The following is a 15,680-nucleotide window of genomic DNA, read 5'->3' on the forward strand; positions in this document are numbered from 1 at the left end:
TCATTAAAGACTAAGAAGTCATCAGCCTATGGCTTTCTCTGGTACATGATATGGGCAGTGCAATGTCTGAACTGATCTCAGATTCCTGAATGTCAGGACCAGGACACCTGCCTGTACCACACAGCTCCCACCCATCTTTGGGGGTGTCCTTGGATTTGCTTTCCTTTTTATTAACCTTGCAATATTTTATCTATCCCTTTTCTTACCCCATAATGTTTTTCATGAACTCTGTCACAATCATTGCAACTTTTCTATCAGCAGAGAAAGTTAATTTCTGCACTCCAAATCAAGCAGGACTATAAAATCAAGAGGCTCTGTAACAGTCCAGCCTTTGGCTTCTGTACAGCAACTTAGAAAAACAAAACACTTTCCCAACTTGTGCCTGAATTAGCCATTACTTTCAATGCAGATGAAATCTGACAGGAATAATCAGGTTTTAAAAACATTTCTTCAACTCCACTAGGCAAGAACAATTCTTTTTTAGAAGTCCTTTCCCTTTTGAAGACTGAGGATTAAATATATCTTACAAGTAAGGAGCAGAAGGAGAGAAAACAGTGTGCATGCAGATGAAAACCAGCTGAAAATGATCCTTTTACATACCATCATCTTTTTATGATCTGGAAATTCAAGGCCAAAATAGTCGCCTTCAACAAGGTTGAGGTGGTTGCAAACGGCATCATGCAAAACTTTCCCTGGAGCTCTTTGCTGTAAGAAGAAAACAAAGCCTAGGGTTACAAAGAAGCTTTTAATTAGTGGCAGAAAAATTATTATCTTAAGAAATTATTCAGCAAACAACACTGCCAAAACTGTTTACAAAACCAGTGGATATTGCAACCATACCCAAGGGCAGTGGACAATAATTACACTAGTTTTAAAGCTAAAGACTATATCCATCCATCCGTGCATGGCAGCTCCAAATCCATCTTTAGTGCATTTTTATTTTTTGAGGGAAAAGTACTTTGAAATAGAAGAGGACTTGAGATACAGTTTTCTTATGCCTACCAAGGCTAATTCCTGCTGTGAATTTTTATTTTATCCCACGGCCCTTCAAGCAACGTCAGGTCGTGCATGTACATCTGTGTACAACACAGTGAAACCAGGATGTTCACCTGGCATACAAAACACCAAGGACTGAGGGTTTGCTGGATGCTGCTTGATATGCAACAGGCTCAAGCCCTGGGTTCTGACTTCATATGTGCTTATCCCAAGCTGCCTGCTGGGAGGCACTGAGGCTCCTCCAGGCCTGTCTGTGCTACCCTGGCAGAGCTGGCAAGTAATTTGGAGGAGTCAAACACGCTCAAAGCCTTCCCTCTATAAAGACCAGATGTTCTAACCCAATATTAGCTCCCAGAGCCACTGCTCTGCTGATTGTAAGGATTCTTTTCATCAGCCCATCCATTAAATCCACCCCTGCAGAAAATACTACAAATTACAGTTCACCAGCAAGTCTTCTGCAAAAACCCATCCCTGTATAAAAAAGCCAATCACTGAAATCAAATATTTTTGTTCCTTGGACAAATGCACCTATTTTGACTCAAGAGGTCCTGAAACACAGGTCTACGCTCACTTCAGAACAAATAATAACCCATTAAATTGCACAAACCCTGCTGTTACAAGAGAACAATCACATCCTGGATTTGCTCTCAACCTATAGACTGGCCCCTCCCTTTCAGCCCAGTAAATAATACAGTAAAACGAAACAGTAGTAACCAAGTGAAGAAAAGACAACCATTACAGGTGAGCAGGCCAGCTCAGAGCTTGAGCCCAGGCCCTGGCATCTCCAGGCACTGCCCAGACCAACAGCTTACTTAAGAGTGGGCAGCTGCTCAACCCCACCCCCTCCCAAAAGCATCATAATGCAGTCTGGTCTCTGTTTCACTGGGGTACCAAAAAATAAAGACAGGCTTCTTCCACCTAGAGTAATACCCTAGCTGGGAAAAGCATCTTTCCAAAGGTAATTTATCTCACATTCTCTAATATGAACTGTGAAAAGTACATAAGCAGTAGTCAGGCTTACACCAGAGAAATTAAAGTGATCATGTTTTTTCTGGGGAAAGCACATTTTCTAGGATGTATGTATGTGCCACCAGAGCAGCACTGTCACCCTGGTCATGCAGGACACAATGACTGAACCCTTCGATGCTGGCTGGTTTTGAAAGTCTGAAGGGAAGATCCAAGCTCACTGATCCAAAAACTTGCTGAACAGGTTTTTACCCAACACATTCCCAGTGCTTCTGAGAGACCTGAGCCACCAGGAAGCAATATTCACTCAAGGTATTAACTGTTTGTTAATATTTGGTGTAGCAAACATTAGCCTCGTGAATACTGTAAAAAAAAAAAATTAAAGAACAATCACTGATAAAAGTAGTAATTTTTCTAAGCATTCACCATAACCTTGCAGTAACTGAAGTAATTCAGAGTAAAATGCCAAGAGGATGCAAAGAAGGAAGGGAAAAAAAGATCTCTGTTTTCATAGATAGAGCACTTTTGATCTGACACAATGGCATCCAAAGTAAGTCTCAAGTGCAAGTATATTTGAATACACTCACTTCATGTTCTCCAGCTTCATGAAACCAAAAGCATTCCCAGTGTTCACCACCCAGCCTGCACTGACCATTGTGCCTTGCATGTCAGTTCTAACAGAAAGCTTCCCACACCTTCCACTCCACCAGTCACTGTACATAGGCACAAACATACACACACCATCTCAGTGAAAGAGCTTCCTGCTAAAGGCACTTGATTGGAGGCCACACAAGAATATTAAACACATTAGACTGAGTGCAAGAATGATATCTTCTGCTCTGAAAACACACCTACAAATAATTTAGAAGTAAATACTCCTACTTCCAGACTAGTCTCAGGTCTTCACAGTTTGGCTGGAGCTGCTAGAGAGAGGAAGAATGAGTTTATCAGTCATCCTCACAGCAAGAAGCCTTCCTACTCCTGCACAACCAAAGGAACAGTAACATGCAAGTGAGTGTGTAAATATGCCTAGCTAAAGTATTTGATGGATTTCTGTCCGACGAAGATCAAACTTAATCTCTCCTCACTGGAAAAAAAGTGTCTCTGAGTGGAGATTTTTGACCAAGAGGAAAAAAGGCAGAGAGCCACACCACTCAACATTAGCTGAGAAGAGCCTGGCTGTCTGATCTCAGGCCATGAGTAAAAGCCTCTGATGAAAACCTGCTGAGTGTTTTCACAAAGGTTTTTTTTCTTATAGCCATTTAAACGATGGAACAGCAGTCTTGCAGTATTTATGTCACTTGGCATTTTCTCTGGAGTATGCCTCAATAAAATCAAATGCTTCTTACTCTAGTATTTGTAAATATTATTATTCTAAACTCATCTTATCTTTGATCAGTGTATCTCAAAATAAAATCTGACAGTTCCCTCGAAGGAAATGCTGTGCATATAAAATCTGCTGAGATTTAGAGCCTGATGAAACTCCTAGTCTTGCAGGACTAGAAGGAGAAGTACAACATCCACAAAAGCAGAAATGCACAAGGTTTCAGAGAGATCTTGATTCAGTGTAGTTCCATGACATCCCTACTGAAAAATTTACACACAGTAAATTAAAAACTCAGTCCACTGGGTGTGGAAGCAAACCAGGACTCATTCAGGGCACAGTAAACACGAGCTGACAGAGGGAGCATTCAGGAATGAGTGTGCCACACCGATGACATCATCTGAAGTCAACAGTTGTGCCTGACTTCAGCGTGGTTACAAGGCCTAGGAGAAAACACAAGTTTTCCACAGAACCTGGAAGGCATTTTCCAACCATGAAGCATGGCCCTGCTGCCATGTCTCAGACACTGGCTTCTGTTCCACAGCCCCATGGCAGCATCTGCATAAGTCAGAGCCTGGCTGCTTTCCCTGCTCCATGCCAGCATCAGTTTGCTCCATGGGGATCACTGACATGGAAGCATGGAAGCCAATGAAGGCTGGTGGCAAGACTATACCTCCAGACCACTTGCTGCCACAGACACCACCACCCTGTGAGGCAGCAAGGGAAAGGAACCAGGAGGGCAGGGTATCCTGATGGCATTCAGCTGGGGGAGGGTCACATGCAGTCCCAGGAGCTGGGAAGCACCTGCAGCAGGTGGCAGTCCCCTGCTCCTGTTTCTGTTGACAGCCATATTCCTGTGCAATCCATGAAAAACACTGCAGCTCCAGGGAGCAACTAACTCTTCCCACCCCGAAGGAGCCATCTGAGCACACCGGCAGGGAACTTCTCCTGAGCAACACAGGTGTATCTTTTACCCTGACAACAAGGAGCCCTGACATCTGTTTGAACCATCTGAGGTGAGGTGAGCCCCAGCCAGACTGATACACCAGAGAATTACTATTTTTCTCTTGATGTGGTATTTACTTATACCAAGATAATATTAGAAATTTATTACACTGAAAAGAAGCTCAATGACTTCCAGCTACACATTCTTATTCCTTAATGCATTTTGAACTGGTCTTTCATTTAGCTCTGTGAAATCACATTTTAAAAGTAGCTTTACATTTTCAGGGAACGTCAAGTTCTAAATTATGAATAATGTGCATCATCACATTTAGCTGCAAGCTATGAAGGTACCCAGTCAAACTAACCTGCTTTACGCATTATATATTCAATATTTTGCTGTCTTCTCATTACCTCAGTCCTACTCAATTCAGCCTCACTCTACTCCCACCAAAATCCAAAACAGTATATTGCTTATGATCTTCCAGTGGTGAATATTTTAACAGGTTCAACAATTCTTTCCTGTTCTAGTAAACACCAATCCTTTTAAAAAAATATCCCTCTACATACTTGTTTGGACCATTCTTGACACAGACTGCAATACATTTTGTTTTTTAAAAAACCCCAGAAAGTACACGGCTACATCTGATAGCCATGATGCAAGATATCCAGAACTTTAAAAGAAGCATGTTTGGACACATTACACCACGTCCCACAGTTAATTCAGCAATTATTTCACTAATTATGCACCAAAAAATAAGTATATATGTTTATGGTCTAAGTATATATGTTTATGGTCAAATAGAGGTTTCACCATTTTTTATCTGTTCAGTGAAATAATCTCCTAACACAGTTTAAGCAAGATCTTTGATTGAAAGGTCTTTGTTTATGTGTTTGTTTTTACATTACTGAGCAATCATACCAGCTTAAAAGAACCAAATAAAATAAGCACTTTCTTCTGAACATTGAAAAATATAAGTCTGGTTTTTGGTTGAAGTAAGAAATAGTTTCATGTGGAAATAAAGACTACTCTGTTCTCTTTCTCTTCTTCAAAACTGGAATGGGTCAGAAAGAAGTTTGGGTTGTCTTAATTACACTTGCTTGTACTTGCTTTTGCTCATAGGAGAGAAAATAATTCCTTTATGTTAATCTTAAAGAAAAAGGTACATTCATAATTCACACCTGCCACCGCATAAAGGCAGGTGTTTCTTCCACTGATACCCTCTTCCTACCACATTCTGGGTGCTCAAATGGTCTAAAGTGAAATGTGACAATTTGGTCAAGCTAAATATTTTACTAATACTTAAATACTATACGGCACAAAGGTTAAGCACAAGGTTTAAAATGTATTTGGTCTTTCAGGGTTAATAACCTAAAAAAATCCATTCTACTGATCAGCCTTTTATCAGATCAGCCAAACCAGACTGTCAAATTATTTTTATACTCCAATTTAACAACTGCATTGAAATGATTGTGAAAACTTCATTCAGTAACTTCATTACTATTCCTGAAGTCATACACAGTTGTAATCACTACTAAAAATAACAACCCCACGCTCTTAACAGCATAACTTTCTCAGTTATTTGAAACTGTTAAAAAGTGTGTACATATCTACAGTTTTGAAATGAAAGAAAACCAACTAAGAACTGTTCGTGATAAGCAAATAGTATAAAAATAACCTCACAGATGAGATTGAGGATTGAGCACAGGATTCTTAAACAAATAACTGTCAGAAATTTATACTTCAAAGAAGGCTCGAAAACTACTCACAGGAGAACAATGCCGTCAGCATCTGAAGACAAATTTCATATTTTAAATAGTTCTCCTTACTGGCATAAAATGAAATGCATAATTCATATTTAGCAGAAGTCTGTTTCCTGAAAGGTGGGGTTAAAGGCAAGAATCACTGGTCTGAGTGTTGTTGCTCTGGACCTAATACTGCCAAGACACTTGGAGACCCTCTGCCCTTCTTCTCCTCTCCTCCCTTTCAAAGCGTAGGTGTTAATCCTATAGGAAGGATTAGATGACTACAAAAATAGCATTTGACCACCAAGACAGCTCTTACACCTGGGCTTACTAGTTTTTACCTGGCTCTTCAGCTCAGACTTGGTGGTTGAGAAGTGCTGGAAGAAGTGTGATTCATCACTCCTACATACCAGGCCAAAGAAGGGCAGCGAAGCGACACCTTTGAACAGAGCAGCCACACACTCCCACCCCTGCTTCTGAGCAGAGGACCTGCAGCCACCAGGTATGCATCCCATCTGAAAAGAGGCTGCAGGAGAGGCAGATTTTTATGATAACCTAAAGGCATCTCGTTCCTTTTAAGATATTTTCCGTGTGAGTGTAGTTGAGGGCTCCACTGCTGGCACGTATCCCACATGCTTTTGCACAGACTGTGCTCATACCATCAAAGGGCAGACTGAGGCCAGAAGCAGCAGCAGAATAAGGCTCTTATGCTGCCATAAAAACAGATTGATCATCTGCTGTGTGTGTACAATGCGACTATTTAGGGTTCTTTTCTTTCAAGATTTTAGTGGACTGCTTTTACACTCACCACATAAGCTGTATTCCCTTAATGCCACTGGCTGCCTTCCACACTCTCTGAAGCACACTTTTACCCTTCGGTCAGTTTTGGTGGTGGTGGCACCTTTTTTTAAACTGCTCCATTTTAAGACATGGTAGTTTTTACTTCAGGTATCTTTTACTGCCCTTAAAAAAATGCAGCTGCAAAGTTAAACTTCCCCCACCACCACCACCTATCAGCTATGACAAACCTCAACAACAACTATTTTAGGAATTTCTTTGCTAACCAAAAATCAGCATAGCAAACAACTTGTGAGGCAAAGACTAGAAGCAGAAGGGGTTTAATAACCCTCTAATTTGCTTCAATTTCTGGCATGGTCTCCAAAAGAAAACTGCAGTTTTCTATATTTGAAATATGGATTTGTTATTGTAACCATGGTCTTGGATTTTTAATCATTACAAACTGGTTTATGTAAAAATATTTTCTAAAATAGGCAGAAGCAGAAGGACTGCTCTTGCACGTTAAACTCTCTTTAATGCCCAAAAATCAAATTCAGTAGAAATAGCCAACAGTAAAATTTAAGTGAACAGTAAATACTAAATTATCCACTTTAATAGTTAAATGCTGTGGAAGAAAAAATAGAAATATTATCTAGAAAAGCTAATGAAAAGATTTATGATGAGGCTATTTTCAGTACTGCTTGGTTAAGCTTTCTCTTATAGCAGAGTCAGACTAATACAAAACTCAGCTACAGTAAATCCTCAGGTAACTGCACATCTCCATAATTACACTACAGTAAAGCTATGGGATTGCAGCCTCTGCTTGGTCTATTTTCACTTGGCTCATAAAATTGCAGCTTTGCACCTTAATGGGCAAACACCACCCACATTGTATTTATTATATATGTCATTTCAACGTGCATGAGAGGACACAAAAACGGAGGAGAGATGGGCTGGGCACCTTCAGGGCTGAGCTTTTCACATCACAAACCAAGGTGTCATCTCCAGGTGTAATCCTCCAATAATCTGATTTCTTTGCAGTTCTTACAAATGCAAACTGATATGAATACTGAATTTTATTTGCCATCTTTCAATTATTCAAATTTCTAGCGGACAAGACGTTTGTAACTGCAGAATCAGCAGCAACCACCACAAAGGTAGTGGAGCACTTTGTAAAGAAGAAAGAGAAAGAAAGGGGCAGATTGTTGGAGCCTGAAGAACTTTCTCCTCAGGCAGCTGCAGAGATAAAATTCCACAGAATTTGTTTCACACATTCATCCCTCTTTCATCAATGCCAAAGAAAAACTGAAACTCACTAGCTAAACATACAAACCATATAAACCAAAAATATTCAGCTTTTGGCTGCAGTAGTCTAAGGACACATCTGTTTATTACAAAATGTTACTTATGGTGAAAAGCATTAATGAAATACTTCATGATTAGTTTCCTGGTTCACTGGTTCCTTTGGCTCTGTTTACAGCATTTTAACTAGCTGGCATCTAACTCTCAGTTAGAAAGTAGAACTGATCTTGTATTAACTTTTCTGTACTGATTTTACAAGATCCTACACTTCACACATATGCAACTAAAATTCACTTTATCAATTTAAAAGTGGTGCTCTGATCACATCTGCTTTTATGAATTCAAGTGGAAAACTTCACTGTTATCTGTCTAAAAATCCTCTAAGAAATTGTCCCAATGGAGACAACACATTACTTCCTATGAAATGTGAATATGTGAATGCTGATCTCAGTAATGCCAAAAACCCCTAAACCCAGGTCTCTGCAGAAGCTAATTAATCCTCCTGGAAAAAACCAAACCTTGTTTCTTGTAGTACAGCCATAACTTCCTTGAGATAGGTGTAAAACATTTTCTGGGAAATCAGCAGTGGTAGAGCAAGTCTTTTAAATAACTATTTAAGTCTGCAAAATTTCACACACCAACAATTAAATTCTTAGACTTCCAGTGGGAAACTCTTGGCAGCACCACTGTTACTAAAATTACCTTCCTTGAACATCATTAAAATGCACAGTGTGGACAAAAAAAAAATGAGGCATTAAAAGAACAATGAGAAAACTTACTAAAAATATGTCATCTTATTTCCTAAATTAGCTCCTGTAAATGCTGAGTCATCTCTGCCTAATTTTACTAGTAAAACTAAAAGTGGTTTGTGGCTGTTGTTCATCCCCTGCTGGAAGTGACTATTTTCCTTTCTGAGGAGTAACATCCACATGATCTATTCCAGCCTCAGAGCCTTGACACTGCATGGTGATGACTTGCAAAAACCAGAGCCAGCCCATCACAAATTTAAGATCTTGGTGTGAGTTGCAGGGCAGATGCATTAAACAGTGCTTTCCTCATGATCTGAAACACACAACTTTGCAAATCAGCATGTAAGAAAGGTGGAAGGCAACAATACTTTTGTACTACATGGCTTTTTTAAAACCAGGTGCATGCTCAAAATTCGTCGCTGAAATGCTGTGCCTAGTTCAGAGGGGCAATAAGAGAGGGAGTCACACCAAAGCCTATCCAGCTATGACACCAAAACCCTTAGCAGCAGGCATCTCTCTAACAAAGATTACCTCTGAATTATCTATGTTTTATTGACAGCCAAGAGTGTAACATGTCTCCATCTGGCATGAGCTGCACCTCCACCACGAGGCTCTGCCCATAGGGATGTGCCTGCCAGCATTCTGCAGCATAAGGATGCCCACAAAACAAGCCCAGTTTGTGCACTGTGGGCACTGGCTTTGGAAAGCACACCACAAGATCTGTTTTCAGAAACTAGATGGGAGTTTGATGTGAAGCTGATAGAACCTCATTTTTCAGAACATTTTCTTTATGGAAAGCTGTTTTACTAAAGCTGAACTCTGGAACCAAGCATATACCTGTCAAATAAATGTTGATATTACTTTCTCTCCCTGCAAGCAAAAAACTGAATGAGTTTAACCCCCGGCCCTGGCACTATTTAGTGGCACACTGTGCTCGTTGTTTCTTGGGAAGAGCTGCAACTGAGGCTCAGAACACTCATTAAAAATACCTCAGATTGAATTTCATAGCCCACAACTTTTGAAAAGGAATATAATGGCACCATTCAGTGCTTTCAGTGTAATTCAGCAGCGTAACAGCCAGCGCATAATTGGGGATAAAAACCCAAACTCTGTGACACCCCTCACCCCTTGCCTCCCACTTTTACCACTCCTCTCTCTGTTTCAAGGCAAAAATCATTTAGCCACCTTCTCAATTTTCTTTTTTAATGTTAAGAGCTGCTTGCTTCTCTATTTTGTTTTCTTTGCCTGCCCATTTTTCCTCATTTTCTTTACACATAAGCAAACACTTTGCTAGAATGAAGGAGTAGGCAATTCTTAAGTCATCAAATGTAAAACCAGAACCTTTATATACAGACTGGAAACATGAGAATATGAAGTGTTATAAGAATATGGGAGTCATTACTATAAAATCAGATTGAGATGCAAAGCAGCTATTTATTATTTCTATTTGGATACATTTTAGTTCAACCATGATTTTATTAAAATCCTTTGAAGAAAATAATTTCATTTAAATACAAGTCCAAGACCTGGAAAAAAAAACTTCAGAACAAACCCCAGTAAAAAATAAGAGGTGTTCAGGGAAAATATTAAATCCTAAATCTAAAGAAAAACCAAATGCAACAGGAAAAACTTTTCCATCAGTCTCAACATGACTATTAATCTCAGAAAGAGCTCCCACCATCCAGGACTGTACATATTTTACTTTTTACTTTATCAGAGGCAGGAAAGCACATTTTAACAACTGGATACAGAAGTTTCCAAAAAGGACACTCCTAGATGAAGCCTTCAGGCTCTGGCTGTTGCTAAGCTATAATGTAATAATTTTACACCCTAAATCTTTGTCTACAGCTAGGCTTTGCTCCAGCTGGATGCAGTGCCCAAAGTGCAAGGCAGGGTAAGGAAGACAACCTTGCATGCAATTTAGATTAAGAGTTTCTGTAGGACCCATTTGGTACCAGCCTATCTTCCAAACTGATGTGGACTGTGTAGAGAAAAGCTTGGCTGCAGCATTCTGCAACTGTTCCAGATCGGACATGGAGTAATCTTGTATGTATGTGTGAAACTGAAATATGAGCAAAATACATACCAATAACACACTTTCATGGAAGCAAAACTTGCAAGGGCAAAACAAGTCTCAAAAGCAATCCCTTTTTTAAGTATCTGAAAGGCAGAACTTTCGAGTAGTTTTTTGCCAGTCAAATCCCCAATACACAAGAGTTTCTTGTTTGGTTACGCAGGACCTGTCACCAACCTGATGGATGTACAGGAAATGTGTTCAACATTTCTCTAAGCAGCCTTGAAAGACCTTACAACTGAATATACTTGGAGTCTCATCTGTCTTTTAAACATGTGAAGGCACATGAGAAGAAGTGAAAACTGTCTATTACCCTTAGGGTATTTGCAAGGGGAAGATACAAGTTCTGTTTTGTGCATCACTGAAAAGTGCTACCTTTAGTTTGGGACACAAACTAGAGTGGACATAGGAGTTAGGGGAATTGGTATGGTAAGAGTTACAATAATGGCTGCTTCTACCAGCAGATTTCAGAGGCACCTCATAATGATGTAGTCAAGGCACAATTTCAAGGAAAGATAAAAATTAACTACCTCCCTTTTTAATATAACTACACAGTTTTCAGAAAGATCCTCAGGAGCTTTTGCACTCTTTCTTTGTAGCCTGCCTGCAACTTGCAGTGTCTCCTCACACAGCAGATGCTCTAAAAATTCCATCCATGGGTTATCCCAGGTCTCTGGAAGGTGGAATTGCCTCTAGACTGTAGGAGTCTGATGAATGGTTATGTGAGCAGAAACCACATAGCCATAGCCATGACTGGGGCGAGCACAAGTGGAGTGGTGCCAGTGTACACTGCAGAGACAGTGACTTCACCTCCAGCCACTTCAAAATCCAAACCTGCCAGGACTGACCTGCTTGTTCAACCCATCATCAAACAGCAAAGCAGCACAGCCAGAGCAGAGATCTGCTTATGAATTCATGGCAAACCAGGGATTTGTGCTCATATGTCTGGCGCAGGAGGAGGTGAAGAGGGAAGAAAGGCCAGCAGGATTTCTAAGCTGTACAGGGTGTCTGCTAACAGCACATGGTTTGAGCCAGGCAAAAGCCTCTCATTTATCTCCAGAGCTTCCTCCTGACTGTGAGCAAGATTTTACTTTTACCTATGTTGAAGGTGGAACATTAAACTTTCACCTGATTTCCCACCACTCCTGATGTGTGTGTGTGTGTGTGTGTGTGTGTACCTTACAGAATTGCCTGTGCCTGCAGTTAATGTGAAATACTTCAGAGGCAACAACGTACACCCTTCTGTTTCACTGCTCATTCAGCCATACCAACTGTTCAAGCTAAGGAGATTCCTAGGAGATCTGCTCTGTGTCACTCAGATAGAGGCCTCAAATATCAAAGGAAAGCATCACCACTTACTATCACAAGTGCATAAACACAGCCTCTGAAACACAACTTTTACAGATTCTATTTTGTTTTACTGTGCAAAAATGTTTTCTTTTATGCTCTGTTTAAAACCTGTATGTTGTACAGAATTAGTTATTGTGATTTAGGCTTTGGACAAAATTGCTAAAATACATCTTTAGGCACAGCAGGTTTAAAAAGGCAAATGAGCCATTCAGCTGTTTTTTTCTTAAGGCCAGAATCCAGCACTGCCGTATTAGATACCACTTAGATATAAACAAGCTTTATCAGCAACAACAGACTTTGTGGGAAACAAGCATTCTCTGTTCAAGGTACGTCAAAGAGAAGTCTTTGGGGATGTGCTATCAGAAGTCAAACATCAGGCAGTCACAATGAGACTTTTCTGACCACATTTTCAGTCTGAGTTGAATTCCTCCACAAGGAGTTTTAATCCCTTTACCTTGAGGATAATGTGTGTAGCTGGAAAAGGATTTGATTTTATCTAATTTGTGGGTTTTTCTTAATGCTGAAACCCTAGTTCTTATGTTTTTAGAGATAGCATACATCTCATTTTAAATTTACATTTGTAAATATGATTTGTTTAATGTTAATACCCAGGTAACTTAGAGATTCCTGGACTATGTGAGAGCAATACATTTCATTTACAACATAACAACATAATTGGATCATACAATCATAGAATATGCTGAGTTGGAAGGGACTCACAAGGATTACTGGAGTCCATCTCCTGGCGCTGCACAGGACCATCCCCAAGAATCACACCATGTGCCTGAGAGCATTTTCCAAACTTCTTGAGCTCTGTCAGGCTGGTGCTGTGACCACTGCCCTGGGGAGCCTGTTCCAGGGCCCAACCACCCTCTGGGGGAAGAACCTTTTTCTAATATCCAACCTAAACCTCCCCTGACACAACTCCAGGCCATTCCCTCAGTCCTGTCACTGTCCAGAGAAGAGATCAGTGTCTGCCCCTTCTCTTCCCCTCATGAGGAAGCTGTAACTGCAGTGGGGTCTCCCCTCAGTCTCCTCCAGGCTGAATGGACCAACTGACCTCAGTTTCTCCTCATACAGCTTCCTCTCCAGGCCCCTTACCATCCTCTGGATATTCTCCAATAGCTTTATATCTTTCTTATTTTGCATTGCCCAGCACTGCACACAGGATTCAAGGTGAGGCTGCAACAGTGCAGAGCACAGCAGGACAATCCTCTCCCTTGATTGTGCTACAACTGATTATGACCAAGATGCATAGTATGAAACTCACTAAATATACTTCATCTCTGCCTATTTATAAAATGTTTAGGTTATCCATGTTCTCACCAGCCCTCTAGTGAAGTTCTGTGCCAGCATACATACATACTTTAGTGATCTCCACCAAAAGCTTGTCTTGATACCAGCTTCAAGAATTATCTTTCTTCATCCTAATTTACTGGAAGAAGTAAAACAACCCTTTTAGACTCAGAATAAATCTCCTTAGGGAAAGAACTTTTGTCTGCAGAAGACCACAATGGCATTGACCAATGATTACTGCTAATATACTTCTTGTACTGGACTTAATTTTTATTCACAATGTGTAATAATGCTTGACAAAAACACCATGGGACTAAACCAGGGAGAGACCTAACCATGATGTGGCATTAAGCAGACAATACTATCAGATTTTGCTTTTTCAGACTGTAAGTATTTCTTTAATTGTTGCTACCAAACAGCTTGAGGCATCCTGTCTACACTAAAACATCAAACAAGGTCTTGGCCAGGAGAAGGGCACGGGCTTTGCAGGATGAGAAAGGTAAGTGAAGACACATGTCACTGGCATCCTTCTGGCTCTCTAATTCTTCCCAGATCAGCAATATTCCTTGACAGGTCCACTCAAGCTAACCAAAGGCAGCAACTTCTGAGCGAGCCCCAGTGGGAGACACCTTCAGACCACACAGTTGGGGGGAGCTGAGGAGGTTGGACATCATGTCGCAGGCAAGCTAAGGATTTATTAACCAACAAAGTGCTGCAGTTCTGCTTCTAGCTACCTAGAGAACACAAAGAAAGATAAAAAAGCCTTCATGTTTTTACTAAAATAGCAGGTCTAAAATCATGCAGAGGAAATGCAAATAACAGCAAATGTACAGGTCTGTCATAACTGCAACTTACATGTCATCCCTTCTACTGATCCTAAAAATCTTACAAAGTAATTAGTGTGTGCTAGTGTAGCTACAGAATAATTTGCTCCAAGAGCAAAGTGCAGTTCACTCAAGTGGCAGTATGATACAGAGATTAGACGAGGGACAGGTTCAGTGTGTGGCTCTCACCCTGTGGGACCATCACACCCGGACAACTTCTCGGCACTGGAAACAAGCAGTACTTGCAGTTCAAGAAAGCACAAATGCTGACAGACAAACATCCCACTGCTGCCATATGCTGCCATGTGCCTACAGCCACAAGCTGCCCCTACTTTCTCTCCACTGCCTACAGGGAGAGGGAAAAGGGCTGAAAACGAGAAAGTGATCCACAAGAAGAACGCAACTCCCTCCCAGATAATTCCTTTCATGCAACATATCACAACTATAAGCAGACTGTGAACAATTAAGGCCAGGAAAAGGTGAGTTATGCTCATCACTGTCAGTAACCATTCATTCCAAGCCCACACACTTCCTTCTAGCTCAAAAAGAAACACAATTTCCCAGCACTGGGAGTGCTCTTCACTCCCAGTTACACGCTAACCAGGACGCACAATTTCCCATTATTTACTAGGGTATATATTTACCTCCATGACCCTCAGAGCCTTGAGCTGAGATTTATCCATTTTAACAGCAATTAAGCATCCAGTTGCTCTAGAATTCCTTCAGGTCAAGTGAAAAGGAAGAAACACTTTAGGAGAAACACTAAGGCCAGGCAAAACTGAATAGATGAAGCTGGCCTTCATCTCATTGCTACTTTGCTTCTGCCTTTGAGTTACATGGTCTTTAATATGGTGGTGTGCTTATTTCTTGTTATCATTAACATTCATGACGTATTTTGTCTACTTGCTTTTAGGAAACAGATAAGTGCTTACATAAAAGATATTAGAGGACATAATCAGCATATTTTAAATAGTCTTCTGAAACTGAATTCAAATGAGTAAACTACTAAAGACAAATATTTCTCAATTGAAAAAAAAAATGTAGTTCACATCCATTATGAATGGCTAGCTCTCACCATCAGCTATTTCAGGATATCCTGACATTAAATCAAGTATTTAAGGAAAGGCTTATATTTCTTTTCGAGTGATGCTGAATATATCTGGATATATGCCCTTGCTGGAGATTTATAATTAGGGTTAGCATTAGAGTGAGTAATTTTAAAAGCTTGAGAAATCACAAGATCTGTTTGACATCAATAACGAATATAAAAATTCTACAGACCACATATTTGCCATTGTACAAAAAGCCATTCATCCTGAAAGCAGTGGGGATTT

The 15,680-nt window shown here is 40.4% G+C and overlaps 1 protein-coding gene across 5 annotated transcripts in view; it reads right to left on the reverse strand.

Annotated features, from left to right (window-relative positions):
• FARP1 (FERM, ARH/RhoGEF and pleckstrin domain protein 1) overlaps positions 1-15,680 on the reverse strand; it is a 201,312-nt gene that overhangs the window by 67,080 nt on the left and 118,552 nt on the right. For all 5 annotated transcript variants that reach the window (XM_054518572.1, XM_036406875.1, XM_036406866.1 and 2 more), the window contains exon 3: positions 601-705. In XM_054518572.1, coding sequence (XP_054374547.1) covers positions 601-705 — 105 coding nt within the window. The remainder of the gene's footprint in view (positions 1-600; positions 706-15,680) is intronic.

Source organism: Molothrus ater, chromosome 2, assembly GCF_012460135.2.
Source record: "Molothrus ater isolate BHLD 08-10-18 breed brown headed cowbird chromosome 2, BPBGC_Mater_1.1, whole genome shotgun sequence".
In the NCBI taxonomy this organism is placed as follows: Eukaryota; Metazoa; Chordata; class Aves; order Passeriformes; family Icteridae; genus Molothrus; species Molothrus ater.